Below are 18053 nucleotides of genomic sequence, written 5' to 3' on the forward strand. Positions count from 1 at the left end.
TTTTTCCCCTTTATTTTTCAAAGGGCTGCATAATTGTCTGGAAGATCCTGTCTTAGTTAATAATAATTAAATACACTTGTCTTCTATATCTAAAGTTACATGGTAAAACAGAACAAGTCACTGGATAACTAAGCAATAGATGCTTAGGGACCCATTTATCAATCAATCATATTGGCAGTGTGTTGTGAGCGTGATATTAGCATTTAAATAGCATTGAAATATGTGAAGTATACTGTTGAAATGTATGAATGAAAACACACAGGGGCAGTCCCTGCAATGTGCTTCACTCATGTGTCGGGATTAATGAGCATATACAATCCACCACTGCTGGGGAAGGTCCCTAGAGGAGCCATCTAAGGCAGGGCTGGGCAATTGCGGCCCTCCAGATGTTGATGAACTACACATCCCAGCATGCCTTGCATCAGTTTCAGCATGGCCACATAGCAAAACTAATGCAAAGCATCCTGGGATGTGTAGTTCATCAACATCTGGAGGGCCGCAATTGCCCAGCCCTGATCTAAGGTATAGCCCAAAGGCTACAAAGGGCATAGGCAGAACTCCGGTATACTAAGTATTAGAGCTTGGTAAATCTGGTAGCATTTCCTTCCTCATAGAAACCTTTAGTGGCTGCAGCTGATGTTGGAAATTGAGAAATTGCAGCAGATATCAAAGATATTCCAACTGTCAGAAAACAGAATTCTTATTGTCAAATTTACGATATTCTGACCTGTCAGAAACCAGAATAAAAACACCCCTAACACCGATATGAGGCGCTATCTAATGGTTGTGAGGGAGGAGCAGTGGTCATAGGGCGGGATGTACTAAACTGAAAATGTGGTACAAACACAGTTATTGGGGTTTTTACCTCATTTTGATATGCAGTAAAGCTTTGCCGCGTGGCTTAACCCCATAGAAGCTTATTGGCTTCCTTTCACATCCCCTGCCGCCATGCTCGACTTCCGCCGATCTGCACCACCACCCCCCCTCCTCCCTCTCCTCTGTCCAAGGAGCATTCTGCGGACCAGTGACCTCCTCCTCCCTGCACATCTTCTGGATGCAGGGAGGAGGAGGCGCCCTTTGCGATACTAATCGCATATGTTAATACATATGCGATTAGTATGATTGCGAAGTGTGGCGGGATGTACCGCAAGTGCTTGGTACATCCCACCCTAAATATTTGTAGCTACCCCCTGGGGGAAACCTCTGCTGCCTTGAAATGAAGGGAGTTTTCCATATGCTGCAATGGAATTCTTAAGCATCTTCAGATGCTTAAGAATTTTTTCACTTGAAAACCTACACCTGTAAAGTGACCAGTCCACTTTAACCCCCTGCCGCACACTGTAAAGTTATTGGCCGTGCAGTCTATTAAGGCATGGCAGTACTTTCCAACATTGTGGCAGGGCCCTGTTTGTCTCTGAGTGGTGGATTGGGCATCATAAGGAAACCTTGATCATGGAGAAAAGTTTCTATGCTTTTCATTCCATTTATTTTGACAATACTATTTCATAAATTACCTTTTAAGTATAGAATTTGTTTAGGAATGCTTCTACAGGAAGAAGAAACGTAAAAAGACACTAAGATTTGTACACTAGGTCCTGCAGAGTTCTAGCAATTGATATTTTTTTCTTTGATTTATTTCAAATATGATGAGAAATTTAAAAGATGTTTCAAGTGATATACCATATTTTTTGACCAGCGCCGAACTGGCCATCTGGCACTTCTGGCAAATGCCAGAGGGGCCGATTTTGGTAATCCAGGTAGGAAGCACCGCCTCCCGACCGGCGCACAGAGAGGATTCGCAGCTAGTCTGGCAGCTTTCTCTGTGCACCAATTGGGTCCAGGAGAGAGGGCAGAATCACATACAGCTATTCCCCATACTCCTGCACGCCGGGATCAGCAGCACACTCATCCCGGCCTGTATGTGCGCATGCCCGGCGTGTGTACGCGCATGTGCACAAATGGAAGGACCAATATGGCAGCCCTTTCCTATCTTTGACTACATGTCCCTATCCCATCAGTGCCCTCTTCCTATCATGAATCACTACACATGGCATGCAAGTTCAGATAAGACTGTAACAAAAAAGATCTTGTGGCCATACATGTACTGCGTAGGTAAATGCCCTTATTGTTAAATCCTAAATTTGTCTCGGTAGTATTGTGAGGAACATATACAAATACTACCTCTATGCAGGGGTAAATTTAGGGGTCAGGCCTCCCCTAGCACAACATTTTTTGCCGCCCCCCCCCCCCATTTTAACATATTCATTTTATATATATATATATATATATATATATATATATATATATATATATATATATATATATTCTCTAATATACAGCAGCAGAAGGAGAGCAGGTATCCTGGAGCAGGCCACATTATCTCCTTAGCCGGGCAGCAGCTTTCCACAAATTCAGGGGGGGCCCTGGGTCTGACTCTCACCCACATTTGAGTGCAGCGTTGAGCGGGGGGGTAGGGGGGCAACAACTTTGTCCGCGGGCAAGAGAGGAGTGGGGGGGAAGACTGTATCCTGAGGATGGAGTTTCAGGAGCAGAAGCGCCCTGTGTCTGGCCCCCCTGCACACCCAATGAAACAGCTGTGCATACTGTATTTCTATGGGCACCGGGCAGGGCGGCAGTGGCTCAGACCAGGCTCTGAGCCAGTGAACCGAGCGGAGCATCAGGACGCAGCCGTGGCAGGACCGCAGTCATTCATCTGCAGCGTGGGCGAATCCAAGCGGCCAGCGGTGAGTGACAAGCAGCACTGCCGCTGACATCGGCCCCGCTCATCACTCGATGCTGCCCTCTCCACTCAGCTGTGCTGCTGCCAACTCAGTAGTCACTCTGAAAAATGTGCTGCCCCTAGGCCTGTGCCTCACGGGCCTAGTGGCAAATCCAGGCCTGCCTCTATGACTCCAAAGTGACTGCAGATATAATCTGTACCTTACACCACGGGGTGAAGGGTTTCTTGTAGTACTTGTTTTGAAACCATGAACCATGAAAGTACAAACTTTCTATGTGAGTTTTATGCATTTCAAAAGTGAATAGTTCTACAGGTGACTGCCATTACTTTCACAGCAGGGAATGATGCTGTCCTGTTGCTTTATGTAGCCTCATTATAGACCTATGCTAACTGTTAAGTGTTGTATTGCAACTGCAAAAACAATGAAGCGTTGCCATAGCCATTTCAGCAAGAGCAATTAATGCTCCCTCTGCCTCCTAAGAACGGAGTCTTCTGGTATAGGTTAATAAGCTGACACTTTAGTTATACGAACTATTGTGGCACCAATGACCCTACTCTTGTGTATGCATCCCACATTTCTCCTAATAAATTCTCCATGTGGTCTGTCTCTCCTCATTTATATGCCGCCAGCCTCCCCTCCTAACATCGTCCCTTTGCTGCTGGGAGTAATCTCTTATTTCCTGTATATTATTTAGATTGGAAGTACATACTGTAGGTGTAAGGTGTGTACACACGGTGTTATAGGGCCTATGGCCACTTTTAGCTATGCGATGTCCCTTTAAAGTGCATGGAGCCTATTTTGACTACATGTGTTTTTGATTTTGACTTCTGTGCACAAGAAATTTTGACTATGCTGATTTGGTCTATGGCCCAATGCACTGCAGATGACATAGTCAAAATAGAATTGCCTGCACATTCTATTTTGCTGGCCGATACCGACTCCGTGGGCCCGCACATCATAATTGGCTATTCATCCTCCTCATACTTTTCAGAACACAAATGAAAGGCAGCAATGAGGAGAAACAGGGGAAGAAATTGAGGAATTACCAGGATGGAGCAACCGTAACAAAATACTTTTAGTGATTTTATTTATATTGTCCTTTCTTTCATAGAGAATCCTCTCCATCTATTGGCTAGGAGTTAGGTAGCAAGGGAATTTGCCTATCTGTAGTGGAACAGACTTGTGGTCAGTTGAGATTTTCAGGTCTGAATATTTTAATTGTGTATGGGGTGTGAGCTACATAGAATGGTTTTGACTTCCGGGGGCTGGGATCTGCATTTTCTTTATGAATTGCTGGACTGTAACTGAGTGTTTAATGTCTAGTAACAGAAGATCTATTTGATTATTCTGAAACCTACTGAGCAGATACATGCATTGTATTTTAGATCTTGAAATGACCACATAGAATTGAAGGCATAATGTAAAACCTCTCTTCTCCAGAATGCATACGGAGGTACCAGTTTCCAGAAAGGAGGGACCCCGGTTTCCCTACATGTGTGCACAGTAAGTCACTTTTTCTTGAAATACTACTACTGGTCTGCAATCATGTCTTCTGTTTGTAACCTGTTTATATAGTATCCTACAAAGCTTTCCCTAAGGTTATTTTTCGTCTCTGCTCCTTCCCTATAAAACAGTCATGTTACTATGGTGAACATTTTGTAACTGTGAAACAGAAAGTGATCCAATGGGTACAGTGTTTTGATAAGTAGACCTCTGACATCAGATATTGTTTATATTGGAATCCATTCAATATTGCAGTAGTAAAATCTAATTCAGCAAATATCTCACATTCCATACGGACCGCCAGTTCCTTCCTCCTTTTCCCGAAACTTGTTGCACAGCTGCAAGATAAGGCCTTCTGATTAGCACTTGTTGATTTGCAGATGACTGCATATGAGAAGAACCCCTGTTTTCTATATATTTTAGATACATTAAGTTATAAAGTGTATTGCACATTTTATTAACCCATTGACATCAGTCTATGCAATTGACATTGACAATTTTGGTTTTAGTAGTAAGGGGCATGTTAACACCTTGACCCCATAATCTAAATAAGGCATTATAGGCATAATTCAGGTTGGTTCGCTGCTTAGCGAGCACCTTAAGGCCAAACGATCGCACGGGATGTGTTCGCTAACATATCCCCTCGCATGCGGACGCTTGCAGGAGAAATCATTCAACGCCATTCAGTCACCAACCATCTAATGATTTCTCCTGCTTTCGGGAATAAGACCGTCTAAACCAGGCATGTCCAACGCTGGCCCTCCAGATGTTGTGAAACTACACATCCCAGCATGCTTTGCCACAGTTTTGCTATTAGAGAATACTAAAACTATTGCAAAGCATGCTGGGATGTGTAGTTTCACAACATCTGGAGGGCCAAAGTTGGACATGCCTGGTCTAAACTGACTTTTATTTCCACCGCAGAAGATGTGGCGGGCACTGACGTCATGTGAAGTCAGCTACCCGCCCTGAGCAGGCATCGGCCTGCCTGCATTCCCAGGGGTTCCCAGCGTTTTCATGGGGACATCTATCTTTAATATTTTTTTGGGTACTTGTTTCCTAGCACGGCCACCACGATTTCTATCGTGGTGGTCGTGTCGGAAAAAATCATGTCGGTCGCGTCGGGTGCATACCAAAACGCACACGACGCAATGTACCCGATTTCTCCATAGGCTTCAATGTTAAAATAATTTAACATTGAAGCCTATGGAGAAATCGGGTACATCGTGTCCAAAGGCTTCAATGTTAAATTTTTTTAACATTGAAACTGAGTCCATTTAACATAGTAAAAAATGGTAAAAGGGCCAATATGGGCCATTTCTCATTGGGTATGGCCCCGTCCTGTGTGTAAAAAATAATGGCCCCCCATTGTGGCCGCCACCCCCACGATTGACGCGAACCCGAAGCGTGTCGAGCGCAGCGAGCCCGCAAGGGGCGGCGGTGCGCGTCCTCCGACCTTTTCATTCCCCTACTATCCACGTCGGCGTGGAGTTGAGAATAGATTAGTGTGGCGAGCGCAGCAAGCCACCGAGCCCGAAGCATGGCGAGCGGACGCTGATACCTTCACAGATCCCAGCGTCCCCTCGCGGGGCTCGCCACGCTGCGCTCGCCACGCTTTGGGCTCGGTGGCTCGCTGCGCTCGCCACACTAATCTATTCTCAACTCCACGCCGACGTGGATAGTAGCTGCGCTCGCCTATGGGGAAATCGTGGGCGTCGCATCGTGTGCCTTAAAGTTAAGGCACACGACAAATCGGGTCCATCGCATAGGCTTCAATGTTAAATATTTTAACATTGCAACCTATGGGGAAATCGTGGGCATCGCGTCGCATCGTGTGCCTTAAAGTTAAGGCACACGATGCCCGCGATTGTGGCCGTGATAAGAAACAAGTACCTTTTTTTGTGCCAAAGACCAGACATAATTATCGCTAGCTTTCCATTGGTCTTTGAATGAACAGCTAGACATCCACAAACACTACTATGTTAAGTAGAATAGAGTGTGTTACATTTAAATCGGATTAAAGTCAGAAGCCTTTAATATGTATGTTGTCATTACATGGTGGATTGCTATGGTGCATTTGGGTTGGTTATATTGTCTTGCTCTCTCTCCTTTCCTTCTGTGTGTGTCTGACGCCATGTTCCAATATCAATATATAGGGGCTGATTCTGACTTTTGAAGAACCTGAGTACTACTATGCTGCACTGCAGGTGGGGCAGAATTCAAATTTGCTGAGTGATTTAGGGGCCAATATAATAGTTGGATGCGTCGGCTGTCACTAAATGGTGTCCAAGATAGCAATACTATTGTTGCTCCGTTGAGGCGTGCATGCAGGATGCATAAGATATCCCAGCAGTGGGATTGTCGGCGATCAAAAAGACTGGCACCGGCATCTAGATACAGAGAATCCCGACAAGGGCTCCATTAGGAACCTACCCTATTCCTCCCCCCTGTTGAAGCAGCCTAACCATAAGCTTCCTGACCCTAACCCCTGTATGCCGCATTCTAACCCGAAGTCATCCCACCAATGGCTAAACCTGATCCCTTCCCTGGCCGTACGCTAGCCTGCTCCGCATACTCAACGATTGTGATGTCGGCGGTTGATATTCTGGCATCAGCATGACAGAATATCATCCGCCAAGGGCATAGCTGCACTGTCTATTTTGGTATTTGATATTGCTTATATAAGCAAAATCGAAATTAAATCGACTGCTTTCGATTCGATCCTGATGCGCTGCCCAGTAAAAAAATATATTGTGCGAGCAAGACTATATAGTACAGATCAGTACTATACAGGCTAAATTAAATGTGTACACTGTGCCGTGCGATTCGATCGGGATGGAATACAAAGTACATTGCACCGCATGCACACCCCTTATGTTGTCCTATTTCAGGCATGCCAAAAGATTTTGTGCCAGACTTAACCCCTTGAGTGGTGGGTATTCCTGGAGCAGAACAAACCTACATTGGCAGGTTTGTCCTTGCCCCAGGAAAGCCCACCACTCAAGCTGCAGCCACTACCTTCTACAGGTAGTGCTCTGCAGCTAGAAGCAGCAGCACCAGCGGGCAGTCTGAAAAGTTCGGGCGGCGGGGAGTGCGTTCGGGGGCTCGTGTGTTCAGGTGTCCGTACACGCGAACGCCCGAGTGTTCCCACCAGCCGATTGATCTTGGGTTCCTGCCAGTTGGCCAACATACTGTATCATGGTATGCCCGAAAATTTTCCGGCATACCACCGAAGCATTTAAGAATGAAAAATTGCTGCAAGATTTGCATTTTCAGTGATAATGGGATTTCAGTACAAAGCTAGACTTTTATATTACTGTACTACTGAGCACTATTGTTTTAACATAGTTATTTTACGTATTTTCAGATTCATGATCCATATAAAGATTTAAATAAAATGCAACATACTGTATGACTAACATGTATCTGAGTGTTATGTGTATTGCAGTTGAATAACATTCTACTTTTAAGTGATTCTGCAAAACACTTCGGTATGACCACACTCTTATTCTTGGCTGCAGTGCAAACGGTTCATTGTTTCCCAGCAATGAAAACATTTCTGGTCCTCTGCCCAGTCAATTGTTCCTGGAGTACAATAAAAATAAGGTGGTCAGTTTATTCACAGCATGGTATTTAGCAGCGCTTGCAAGGACCATTGCATATGAGTTTATCAAAGCGTGTGGAGAGAGATAAAGTACTGGCCAATATTCTTCTGTTCTATTACACTCTTTGTTTGAAAAATGACAGAAGCTGAATGGTTGACAATTTGGTGTTGATTTACTAAGTCTTGGAGAGAGAGAGAAAGTTAGCGGAGATAAAATACCAGCCAATCAACCTTAATGCCATGTTACAGGATGGGTTTGAAAATTGACAGTGATAAGCTGGTTGGTTGGAACTTTCTTCATCAACTTTTGGTCTTTCCAAGGCCAGTTATCTCTAGCATTGGCTAGCAAACTTTTTGTCTTAAATTTTGTAGATAATTCGATCAACTACACTTGTATAAAACAGTTTTGTTTTAACTTTAAGAAAAAAGTCGTTTTTAAAAATAATTAAATCTTGCCCTCGGGAAATTGAACAAGTACAGAGCATTTTTATTATCCTTTTTTTTTTTTTTTTGGTTCTAACATGCTGGTATCTGTAGAATTCTTGGTTTTTGTTTATATTTCTCTGGCACGATAACGATTATATTTTTGTTGTCTGGCCTGAAGTCCACATGACCTAAACATAGATCTGATATTCACACAAAGGGCAGTATTTAATGCTCTCGATTCACCATTTTTTTTCCAGCAAATTGGGCTGTTTTCTCTCTCTGCGTTGAATCTTTTCACTGAAAATCTGATTCACTCTATTCAATGTTCAGTGAATGCCGGTCAGTTCTCCGTTTCATGCTCGCTGCAATTCGCTGGTGTATTTCAATGGGGTTTTCAGTGTGATTCGCCAAGAGTGTACCCAATGCTAGGATGGAAAACTGCTTTCAGCTTGATTTTCGCACTGATTCACCATTTTGCATTCAACATCTTTTTAAGGTGAACTGGAAAGTGTTCTTTTAAAATTGAGGGGCAGATTTATTAAGCTTGGAGAAGAGATAAACTGGAGATAAAGCGGAGAAAAGGTAAAAGGAGATAAAGCACCAGCCAATCAGCTGTGTTTGAAAAAGACAGTTGGGAGATGATTGGCTGGTGCTTTATCTCCTTTTACCTTTTCTCCGCTTTATCTCCAGTTTATTTCTTCTCCAAGGTTAATAAATCTGCCCCTAAGGATTTTTTTTTTTTTTTTTTGGTGTAAAAAAATCAGTAATTTTATTATGTGCAGGGGCATGCTATTTGGATTCATGTGCTAATATATATTATTTTTTTTTGTCACAGGGGCGGGGAGATGCTCATAAGATATTCAATGAGCCCAGTCCCGCTCATTACATATGCACGAGCAGGACAAGCGCAGCGCTGCATCCCCGGCCAGCTCTCCCAGGGCGGCAGCTGCTGCTGCCTGTGTCCCCCCCCAGCCCTCCTCCCCCACACATTCCAGCACAGGAAGGGAGGCTTCCATCTCCCTGCCTTCTGCCATCCCTGCGGCATTCGCCGGGGGGTTAAAATTTGCTGTCTGGGGCAGCGTGCACCTGACGCGTTGAATAGGGGGAGAAGGAGGGCTGGCAGCAAATTCTCCAGCCCTCCGGAACCCTGTGAATCCTAAACAGGATTCGCTGCACATAGAGCGAGAGAAGCATTGAAACCTAGCCTATGAGGTAAATTTGCTATCATTTGAGTTGAGCCGTTGCTGCATTCTCGGACGGAAAATGCATCTCGGTCATTTACAAAACATGGCAGAGTTTGCGCAAATAGACCTGAATATCACGGTAAAACACACATGTATGAATCAATGCACCATTGGCCAAACTTGACAAGACTTTCCATACACACCACTACAACACACCACTACAACACACCACTACAACACAAGATTGTACCAAGATTTGTTTCTGCAAACACTGTCAGAAATCAACTGCACATGCCTTTTAAAATAGAACAGCTTTTAGCCAGCATGTTTGGAGAAGCATGCTCTGATCAGTCTGATCCATGTGCTGCTTCTGTGCAAAAGTGAAAGAAAGGGTTAAATAAATATATATGGTACTTGTGTATTAGCAGGGCGCCCATTACGTAGTTTACATAGTGGTGTATTCAGAATACCAATACAGCACTATGCTGGCTACGTAAACTATGTAAGTGGCTCTGGAGCCCTAAAAATACACAATGCTTAATATCACCACAATCCACGTCATACCCCCAGTATCCACGTTGGCGTGGAGTTGATTTTATAAAGTGTGGCGAGCGCAGGGAGGGGATGCGGATAGGCGTCCCCTCGCAGGTCATGCTTCGGGCTTGGTGGCTCGCTGCGCCCGGCACACTTTAGAAAGTCAACTCCACGCTGATGTGGATAATGGGGGTATGACGTGGATAGTGGGGGTAAAATGTCCCACCAGTAAAATAAACAGACAGACCGATATTACAATAAATTCAAAACACAAATCATAAAAGTATTTTTTCAGTTTTCATTATTATACACTTGCAGCTTCCTCCTCTTTGATCAGAATCTCTAGGCCACCCCTATCTCCTCTATAGTAGGTTTCTAAAGTCTAGTTATGGCTATGAGCATTTCATTCAAATACATGATGCAGGACATCATTTATCATATATATTGTGGGTGTGTTTGTGTCTTTTTGTTGATTTTGTTTCATTCTTTTTTTTTCTCCCACAATTCTTCATTGCAGTGGGTTCGAAACTGTTTGGTTCACAGCATTCTAGAGCATTAGAATTTATTTCGGGGCACAACTAGGCCATGAGTTTCTAATGAGAAAGTCACAACAAAAATATTAAATTAGGTAAAATATGTTTGCCCGTTATGGATGGAATTCACTTCTGTTGTCCACATATTTTATTATTGGAAGCCACAAGCACTGGTTTTGCCCAGTTACAGTATAGTGGATTGAACTAATAGTCGACACCTGAAAATTGTCTACACACCAAAGGTCAACATTGCCAGAAGGTCGACACAAGCGTAAGGTCAACATGGTTGACGCTTAAAATGTCGACACAAGATGTTCTAGGTTTATGTGTTTGTCGACATAGGCACCATGTAAGTGTACCGCGTCCCCTCACTTGTCAATGCCGATCTATGGTATGATGACCATTTCCAGGTGTCGACCTAGTCACTGTCGACCCAGGGACCACATTTCTTTTGAGCATAAATAATTTAAAAAGGGTCCTAAACAAGCAGCCCTGGGTACACCTGAAAGTGCCCTGTGCCACACCAGATTGCCACTGCATGCATCTTTTATACACTTAAATGAGGGACCTGTACTAATCAGAGGGAATAATGCTATTGTGTGCAGCCACTATTGTGGCACATAGGCCTGAAGAACCTTGTCTGATGTTAGCATTTCCAACTAGCACTATTAAGCCACAACTCTACAGGATCGTAGGTGTACCTTTTATCTGTTTATAACCTTGACTTATACTTACCATAAATATTACAGTTTGGAAGCTGGATGTACTGTATTTTGAGTAATGTATGACTAAACCTATTTTTGGAAGTGTGCTTATTGTATGTATTTCTTTTATTTGTATGTCTTTTTCCTGCATATGTTTAGAACACAGGTTCTCAAAGTCAGTCCTCAGGATCCCCCACACAGTGCATGTTTTGCAGGTCTCCTCACAGAATCATGTGAAATAATTAGCTCCACCTGTGGATCATTTAAAATGTGTCAGTAAATAATGAGTACACCTGTGCACCTGCCGGGTGACCTGGAAAACGTGAACTGTGTGGGGTCCCGAGGACCAAGTTTGAGAACCACTGGCTTAGAATATAAATGCATCCAGTGTTAAACAGACCCTTCTCCACCAATGATTTCTTTAAAATGCCATCTATATCAGTTAACATTCATTTTTTTTTCTTTTAAATCTAGTCTTAATACATCCATTGTAGAAATGTATTGCTAGTAATTGCAGATTAGTTGTGATGTTGAACGTGGGTGTTCTTAATCCAAATAAAAACTTAATGATAAAAGGATTCTTTTAAATTTTTGATAGTAAAATCATCAAGGGCAGGCACTTAAACGAACATGAACAACCCCTTAATTTTCATGTAATTAAAACATGCTTATGATTGCATGCTTTGTCTCCAGACATCTGGATAATCTTCCTGAATCTTTGGACTAGCCTCTACATGCCCAGATTTACCTTGTTTATAAAATAAAATAATATTTACTTTTTCTTTTTTTTCCTTCTTTCTGTTAAACATTACATTGTAGCAATCTTGAAATTCCAGTCCTTTCAGCTGTAATACATCTTCATATGAGGTTATAGCTGCAAAGATAAAACAGGTCTTGCACTGGGAGGTCTGTACAGGATCGTTTCTGAAAGGCAACTTTTTCAAGGACATATATGTCCAGTCTGTATGGTTATAGTTATAGAACAATATTACTTTTATAAGGGGTCTACATATATGAGTATATAAGTGAATAGTGATACTTTAAAAAGGAAACCAAATACATATTTGGAGAGATTTTTTTTTCTTTTTAAATTGAATGTCAGAATGGCTTTGAATGGTTCCCCAATGCACGCTGCCACATTTCTTAGGAAGTCTGTTCCATGTTCAAAAAGATTTGCAGACTTCTATACAGTACGCTGTCCACTATTATCAAATGTTAAGATGTGGCTCCATATCTACAATTAAATATTGTATAATTAATTGAAAACTGCAAGATCATTATGGTTGTCATAAAAGTATGCAGTTGTCAAAAGCATTGTGGTTTAGATATATTTGCATGGTCTACATTTCATTTGACTCATTGTTCATAATGAAAGTCATTTGTTTATAATGTAGGTGAAAGTCATTAGGTATTTCTGATAATTGCACTGTTTTTATTTATTGTGTATTTTATTCTCTGGACACTGTGTCGGTGCACCGCATCCCCTCGCTTCGGGCATTATTATATCCTCCCTCCACGCCCTAGTGGATGGCAGGACATGACATACTGCCTGTCAGGTCAAAACAAGTTTAAACCCCATGTTGACCATTTCAATGTCAACCTAGTGACCGTATTCCTGTTTTTAGTACATTAAATGACCAGTTTACCATTGAAGAAACCGTTTTTTCTTCTATACAGATTTACGCGATCAATGTTCTTCTAAACCGTGTCACAGAGCAGGTTCCGTAAACTGTATAGACCTGCAGGGAGATTTCCGTTGTGACTGCAAGAAAGGATGGGAAGGGAAAACATGCAGCCTTGGTATGTAGATCATTATTGGTGACTTTTTTTTTAATGTTGATTTTTGTAAGATACTGGGCCAGATTCTCTAAGCTTCAAAAGTGATAAAATAGAGAGTGATAAACAGCCAGCCAATCAGCTCCTACCTGACATTTTTCAAACACAGCCTGTGACATGGCAGGTAGGAGCTGATTGGCTGGCTGATTATCACTCTCCATTTTATCACTTTTGAAGCTTAGAGAATCTGGCCCACTGGAGTTTGACATTCAGGCAGTAGTAAAGTATCTGTCTTCCTAGATTATGGTGTGCTTTGTCCAAGAAATACCACTAAGGATTTCATAACGTACTAGTAGAGGAGAGCAAAATAAAAGAAGTGCACAAATGAACAATCAAGTATATATACATTTTACTGCTCACGTACAGTACAAGACAAATGGTGTACAGCTAGTAGAATAGGGATGCGGTTAATTTCCCGGCGGTCGGGATCCCGGCGGTCGGAATCCCGACACTGGAATCCCGACCGCCGAAATCCCGAAACTTTCTCCCTCCGTGGGTGTCCACGACACCCATAGAGGGAGAATAAAATAGCGTGCCGAGCGTAGCGAGGCACCGGGCCCGCTGCGTGGCGAGCGCAGCGAGCCCGCAAGGGGGGGCGATCCATGTCCCCCCTTGTCGGGATTTCGGCGGTCGGGATTCCAGTGTCGGGATTCCGACCGCCGGGATCCCGACCGCCGGGAAATCATATCGGATCCAGTAGAATATATCCCAGTCAGGTCAAACAGCGGCTTAGTCAAGGTCATTCTGCAGGGACTTTGACCCTCTGACGAAGTCAAACTCAGTGACGAAACACGTTGAGGGTGGCTTATTCATGGAGACATCATTATCCGATCTTCTAGTGGTCCATAAATACACTGTGCCGAGTGCTGCACCCTGCAGACGGGCCCTGACTGAGGGCCGCTGACTGGGATATATGCTATTTAGCTAGCTAGCTGTACATTATTTATCTTGATGTATGCAAGCAGTTTTTATTAAGAAAAACTTACTTTAAGTAAAAAATACTTTATTGCTCATTTATTTACTTCTCTACTTTATCTCTCCTCGACATACAGATTTACACACAATACACTTGGGGGTGTGTTCAATGCCGCTGGCGAGTGGCGACAGCGAGCAGGGCTTCCTGCTTGCTGTCACCACTCACCCTGTCAGTATTCAACTCACCCCCCTCATACGCTAATTCCCCCTCGCTCCATTTTTTGAGCGAGGGGGGAATTAGCATATGCGGCTGCAGAAGCAGCAAGACTCGTGGCTAAATACAGTGGGATCGCTGCATTAGCCAAGGCTCTCGCTGTTTGGGGGAATCCTCGCCGTCCTGTGATGGTGAGGATTCTCCCTGAATGTTGAATAGGGCGAGAGGCTCGTGAGGGGGTTAAACAGCGAGGATCGCTGGTTTTCTGCGATCCTCACTGTTTAACCCCCTCGCCGGCTGCATTGAATACTACACTAAGTATTTGAAATCCGATGAGTACTGCCTCTTCCTTTGTTGGGTTAACCTGCCAAAGTAACCTGCACCTGCATCATCATTCGGAAGGCATTTCCCCCATCCCCCACAGCCTATTGTATGTACCTCCAGGATCCATTATTTATTTTTATATATATATATATATATATATATGTGTGTATGTATATATATGTATGTGTATGTGTATATGTGTGTATATGTGTATATATATATATATATATATATATATATATATATATATATAAAAACAATGTAGGAACGTGTGTATCTCAGACATTAGTAGATGGTGATGTGAAAAGTGATTGTACTTATGAAAACATTTGAAGATCATAATATTGTACTAAATAAATTCAAAATGGCTGTCCTCTCGTTGCATGTATGAAACACCCAGCACAGTGAGCTTTGTATTTTCTCTACCCTTCTGCAGACATTAATGAGTGTGCTTATCTGAATGGAGGCTGTTCCCACATCTGTGTTAACAAACCTGGGACATATTACTGTGATTGTCAGAGTGGCCACCGTCTCCTGGAAGACAACAGAACTTGTGGAGGTGAGAATTAACAGTATTCAAAGCTGATAAATTCTAGACCAGTTGTGCTGAAGTCAAATAAAATGTTGACATTTCTTACTAGCTGCTTATTACTATACAAAAACATACAGACATGTCCGCATACATCTATCCTTCGTGCACTACAAGTTGTGTTACGCAAAACGCTTGAGTGCTGTGTGACTCTGTAGTTCCCAGCATATATTTGTGCTACGTTTTCCGGTACTTGTGTATTATCACGGCGCCCGTTACGTAGTTAGCATAGTGTCCATGTCAGAATCAGCGCAGTGTTCCCGCTGCCAGCGTAGTCAGCATCCCTGGCAGTATCAGCATTGTGTTCCCGCAGCCAGCATAGTCAGCATCCCTGTCAGTATCAGCATCGTCAGTACATTCGCAGCTAGCCGGAGCTTACGTAGTTAGCGTACATAGGCGAATCTAGAATTATGGTAATGGGTGGTCCCAGATCAAGACATAATAGCAGGGGGACCTTTGCGCGGCGCAGCCGCGCGCCAAAAAGGGGCCATGGCCTCATGGGAAGGAGGCGTGGCATCACAAAAAGGGGTGTGGTATTACACTTTAGACCATACACAGTAATGCCCATTACACATTTTAGCAAACTCCGTAATACCCATTACACATAAAGCCACACGCCGTAATGCCAATTACACATAAGGCCACACACCATAATGCCCATTACACATTGTGCCACACATCATGATGCCCATTACATACTATATAACAAACCGTAATGCCATTACATATTTGCCACATAAGTGCTGCTTACCTACGTGCTCATTGCTAGTGGGTTCTTGCTTGATGCCACCATAGTACCCATTACACATGATGCCGTACACTATAGTACCCATTACACATGATGCCGCACACCATAGTAGCCATTACGCATGATGCCGTACACCGTAGTACCTATTACACATGATGCCGCGCACCATAGTACCCATTACACATGATGCTGCACACATAATGCCGCTTACACATGATGCTGCACACCGTAATGCCCCTTACACATTAAGCCACACATTATGCGTAATGCCCCCACATACCACCACTTGTAGCGTCCCTTAAGCAATGTCCCCAAAAGTGCCACTTACTGTAACTTTTTATATGAGCCTTCGCTGCTGCTGCAGGGAGAGATGGAGAGCGGTGCAGCTGCTTCTATGGGGAGAGGAGCAGAGCGCATAGCAGAGCACGCTCCCACTCCCCTCCTGGTGTCCCCTCTAGCCGAGTGGACATTTGAAATATTGTGCGCGCTGTTGTTGTGCGTGACGTCGGGGGAGCACGCCGGGCGCCGGCACCACATGATTAAAGGGGGGCGGGCTGAGGTGAAAGCGGGGAGAAGAATTGGAGCGGAAGCTGCAGGGGTGACAGTCATTGACAGCTGGGCAGAGAGCAGGAGGCTGCCCGGCTGTATTCAGAGCACTGCAGGTCACGGCTGTTTTGAAATAATATCCCTTTCACAACAGAAAATGCAGGGATTTACCCAAGAATATGGTCCCAGGATCATGCAGGGACATTCCCAGGCTGACCCCTTATACACCAGCCTAGTCCCTGCATTTTCTGGTGTGAGGGGGAGAGACAACCACTCCGCTCTCCCTACCCCCCCTTTAACCAACCAGCTATATCTTCGGAACCAACTGACCCATTTACATGAGTCCAGTATCATATTGAAGAACTTTTGAGTTGGCTTCGAATGATTTTGGTCCCGTGAAACTGGGCTGTTTGGTTTTAGAGAAATCTGCCCTCAAAGAACATAAACAGTCATGAAATTACATTTAAGAAATGAAAAAAAAAAAAAACGGTTTAACCTCAATATCCCTGGAACCAATTAACGCATATGGATCCAGCCTGGTATCAGATTGAAGGCCCAGCGATTTGGGTTCGACTGAGATCAACCTAGAGCTTCAGTGATGCCGAAGGGGGAACTGGCAGCCTTTGAACTGGGTGGGGGTCGGAATTAGCGGGTCCCATGTTATTCTATAGGGAAAACGTTCCAGCTTTGCCTGGCAGTATCTACGGTTCCCAGGGGGCTAGAGACACAGGGCTGGGCTCGTTGGAAAGCTCCATCCCTCAGCTACAAAATGGGTGTAATGGGTGGTCCTGTGCACCCCCGGACCACCCCCTAGATTCGCCTATGTTAGCGTAGTCAGTCAGCATTACGCAGTTAGTGTAGTCAGTCAGCGCTTATTACATTGTGTGGGAACCATTGACCATTTTAACCTGCCTGACATGACAGGTGTAAATGTGTTCCTGAACACCCCCACTATCCACGTCTGCCCAACGCGTGGCGAGCGGACGCGGTACGTGTCCTCCCAACCTGTTCATACCCCCACTATCCACGTCAGCATGGAGTTGATTTCATAAAGTCCGGGCGAGCGGACACGGATTACTTTGCAGGGCTCGCTACGCTCGCCACACTTTATAAGATCAACTTCACGCCAATGTGGATAGTAGGGTATGAACAGGTCAGAGGAGGATGCGTACCGCATTCCCTCGCGGGCTCTCTGCGCTCGCCACGCTTTGGGCTGATGTGGATAGTGGGGGTTTGAAATGGAGGCATTTGCCTGTATGCAATATGGAGCACTGGCCAATGCGTTCTTTACGAAATGCTGAGACGCTCCTCTCTGCCAGCACCCGCATGATCGCCTCTCCGCCGGCGTCCGTCAGCGCAGGGGAGAGGCGCTCACTAGGCTTGGCAGTGTTCCGGCGTCTGCCAGCGCACCCGACCCTGTGGACACTGGCAGCTTTACTCGTTACTTTACACTATGCTTGCTACGCTGCCTTACTACAACTACGCTGACTACGTAGCTCTGACTACGCCAACTACGTTGTGCGTGGCGGTGCTGAGATAATACACAAGTACCCTTTTTCCATTAAAATGTATCCTTTTAGTGAAGCGATTTGAATAGAATGGACAAGCAGGCTATGCTGATTAAAATGATCTGCGACATGCCTATACTGTGT

The 18053-nt window shown here is 44.2% G+C and overlaps 1 protein-coding gene across 1 annotated transcript in view; it reads left to right on the forward strand.

Annotated features, from left to right (window-relative positions):
• The window catches only part of GAS6 (growth arrest specific 6), a 62370-nt gene that overhangs the window by 16831 nt on the left and 27486 nt on the right, over positions 1-18053 (forward strand). Inside the window, exons 5-7 of the mRNA XM_083168498.1 lie at positions 4182-4244; positions 12907-13029; positions 14955-15077. Coding sequence (XP_083024624.1) covers positions 4182-4244; positions 12907-13029; positions 14955-15077 — 309 coding nt within the window. The remainder of the gene's footprint in view (positions 1-4181; positions 4245-12906; positions 13030-14954; positions 15078-18053) is intronic.

Source organism: Crinia signifera, chromosome 2, assembly GCF_055691185.1.
Source record: "Crinia signifera chromosome 2, ASM5569118v1, whole genome shotgun sequence".
Lineage (NCBI taxonomy): Eukaryota > Metazoa > Chordata > Amphibia > Anura > Myobatrachidae > Crinia > Crinia signifera.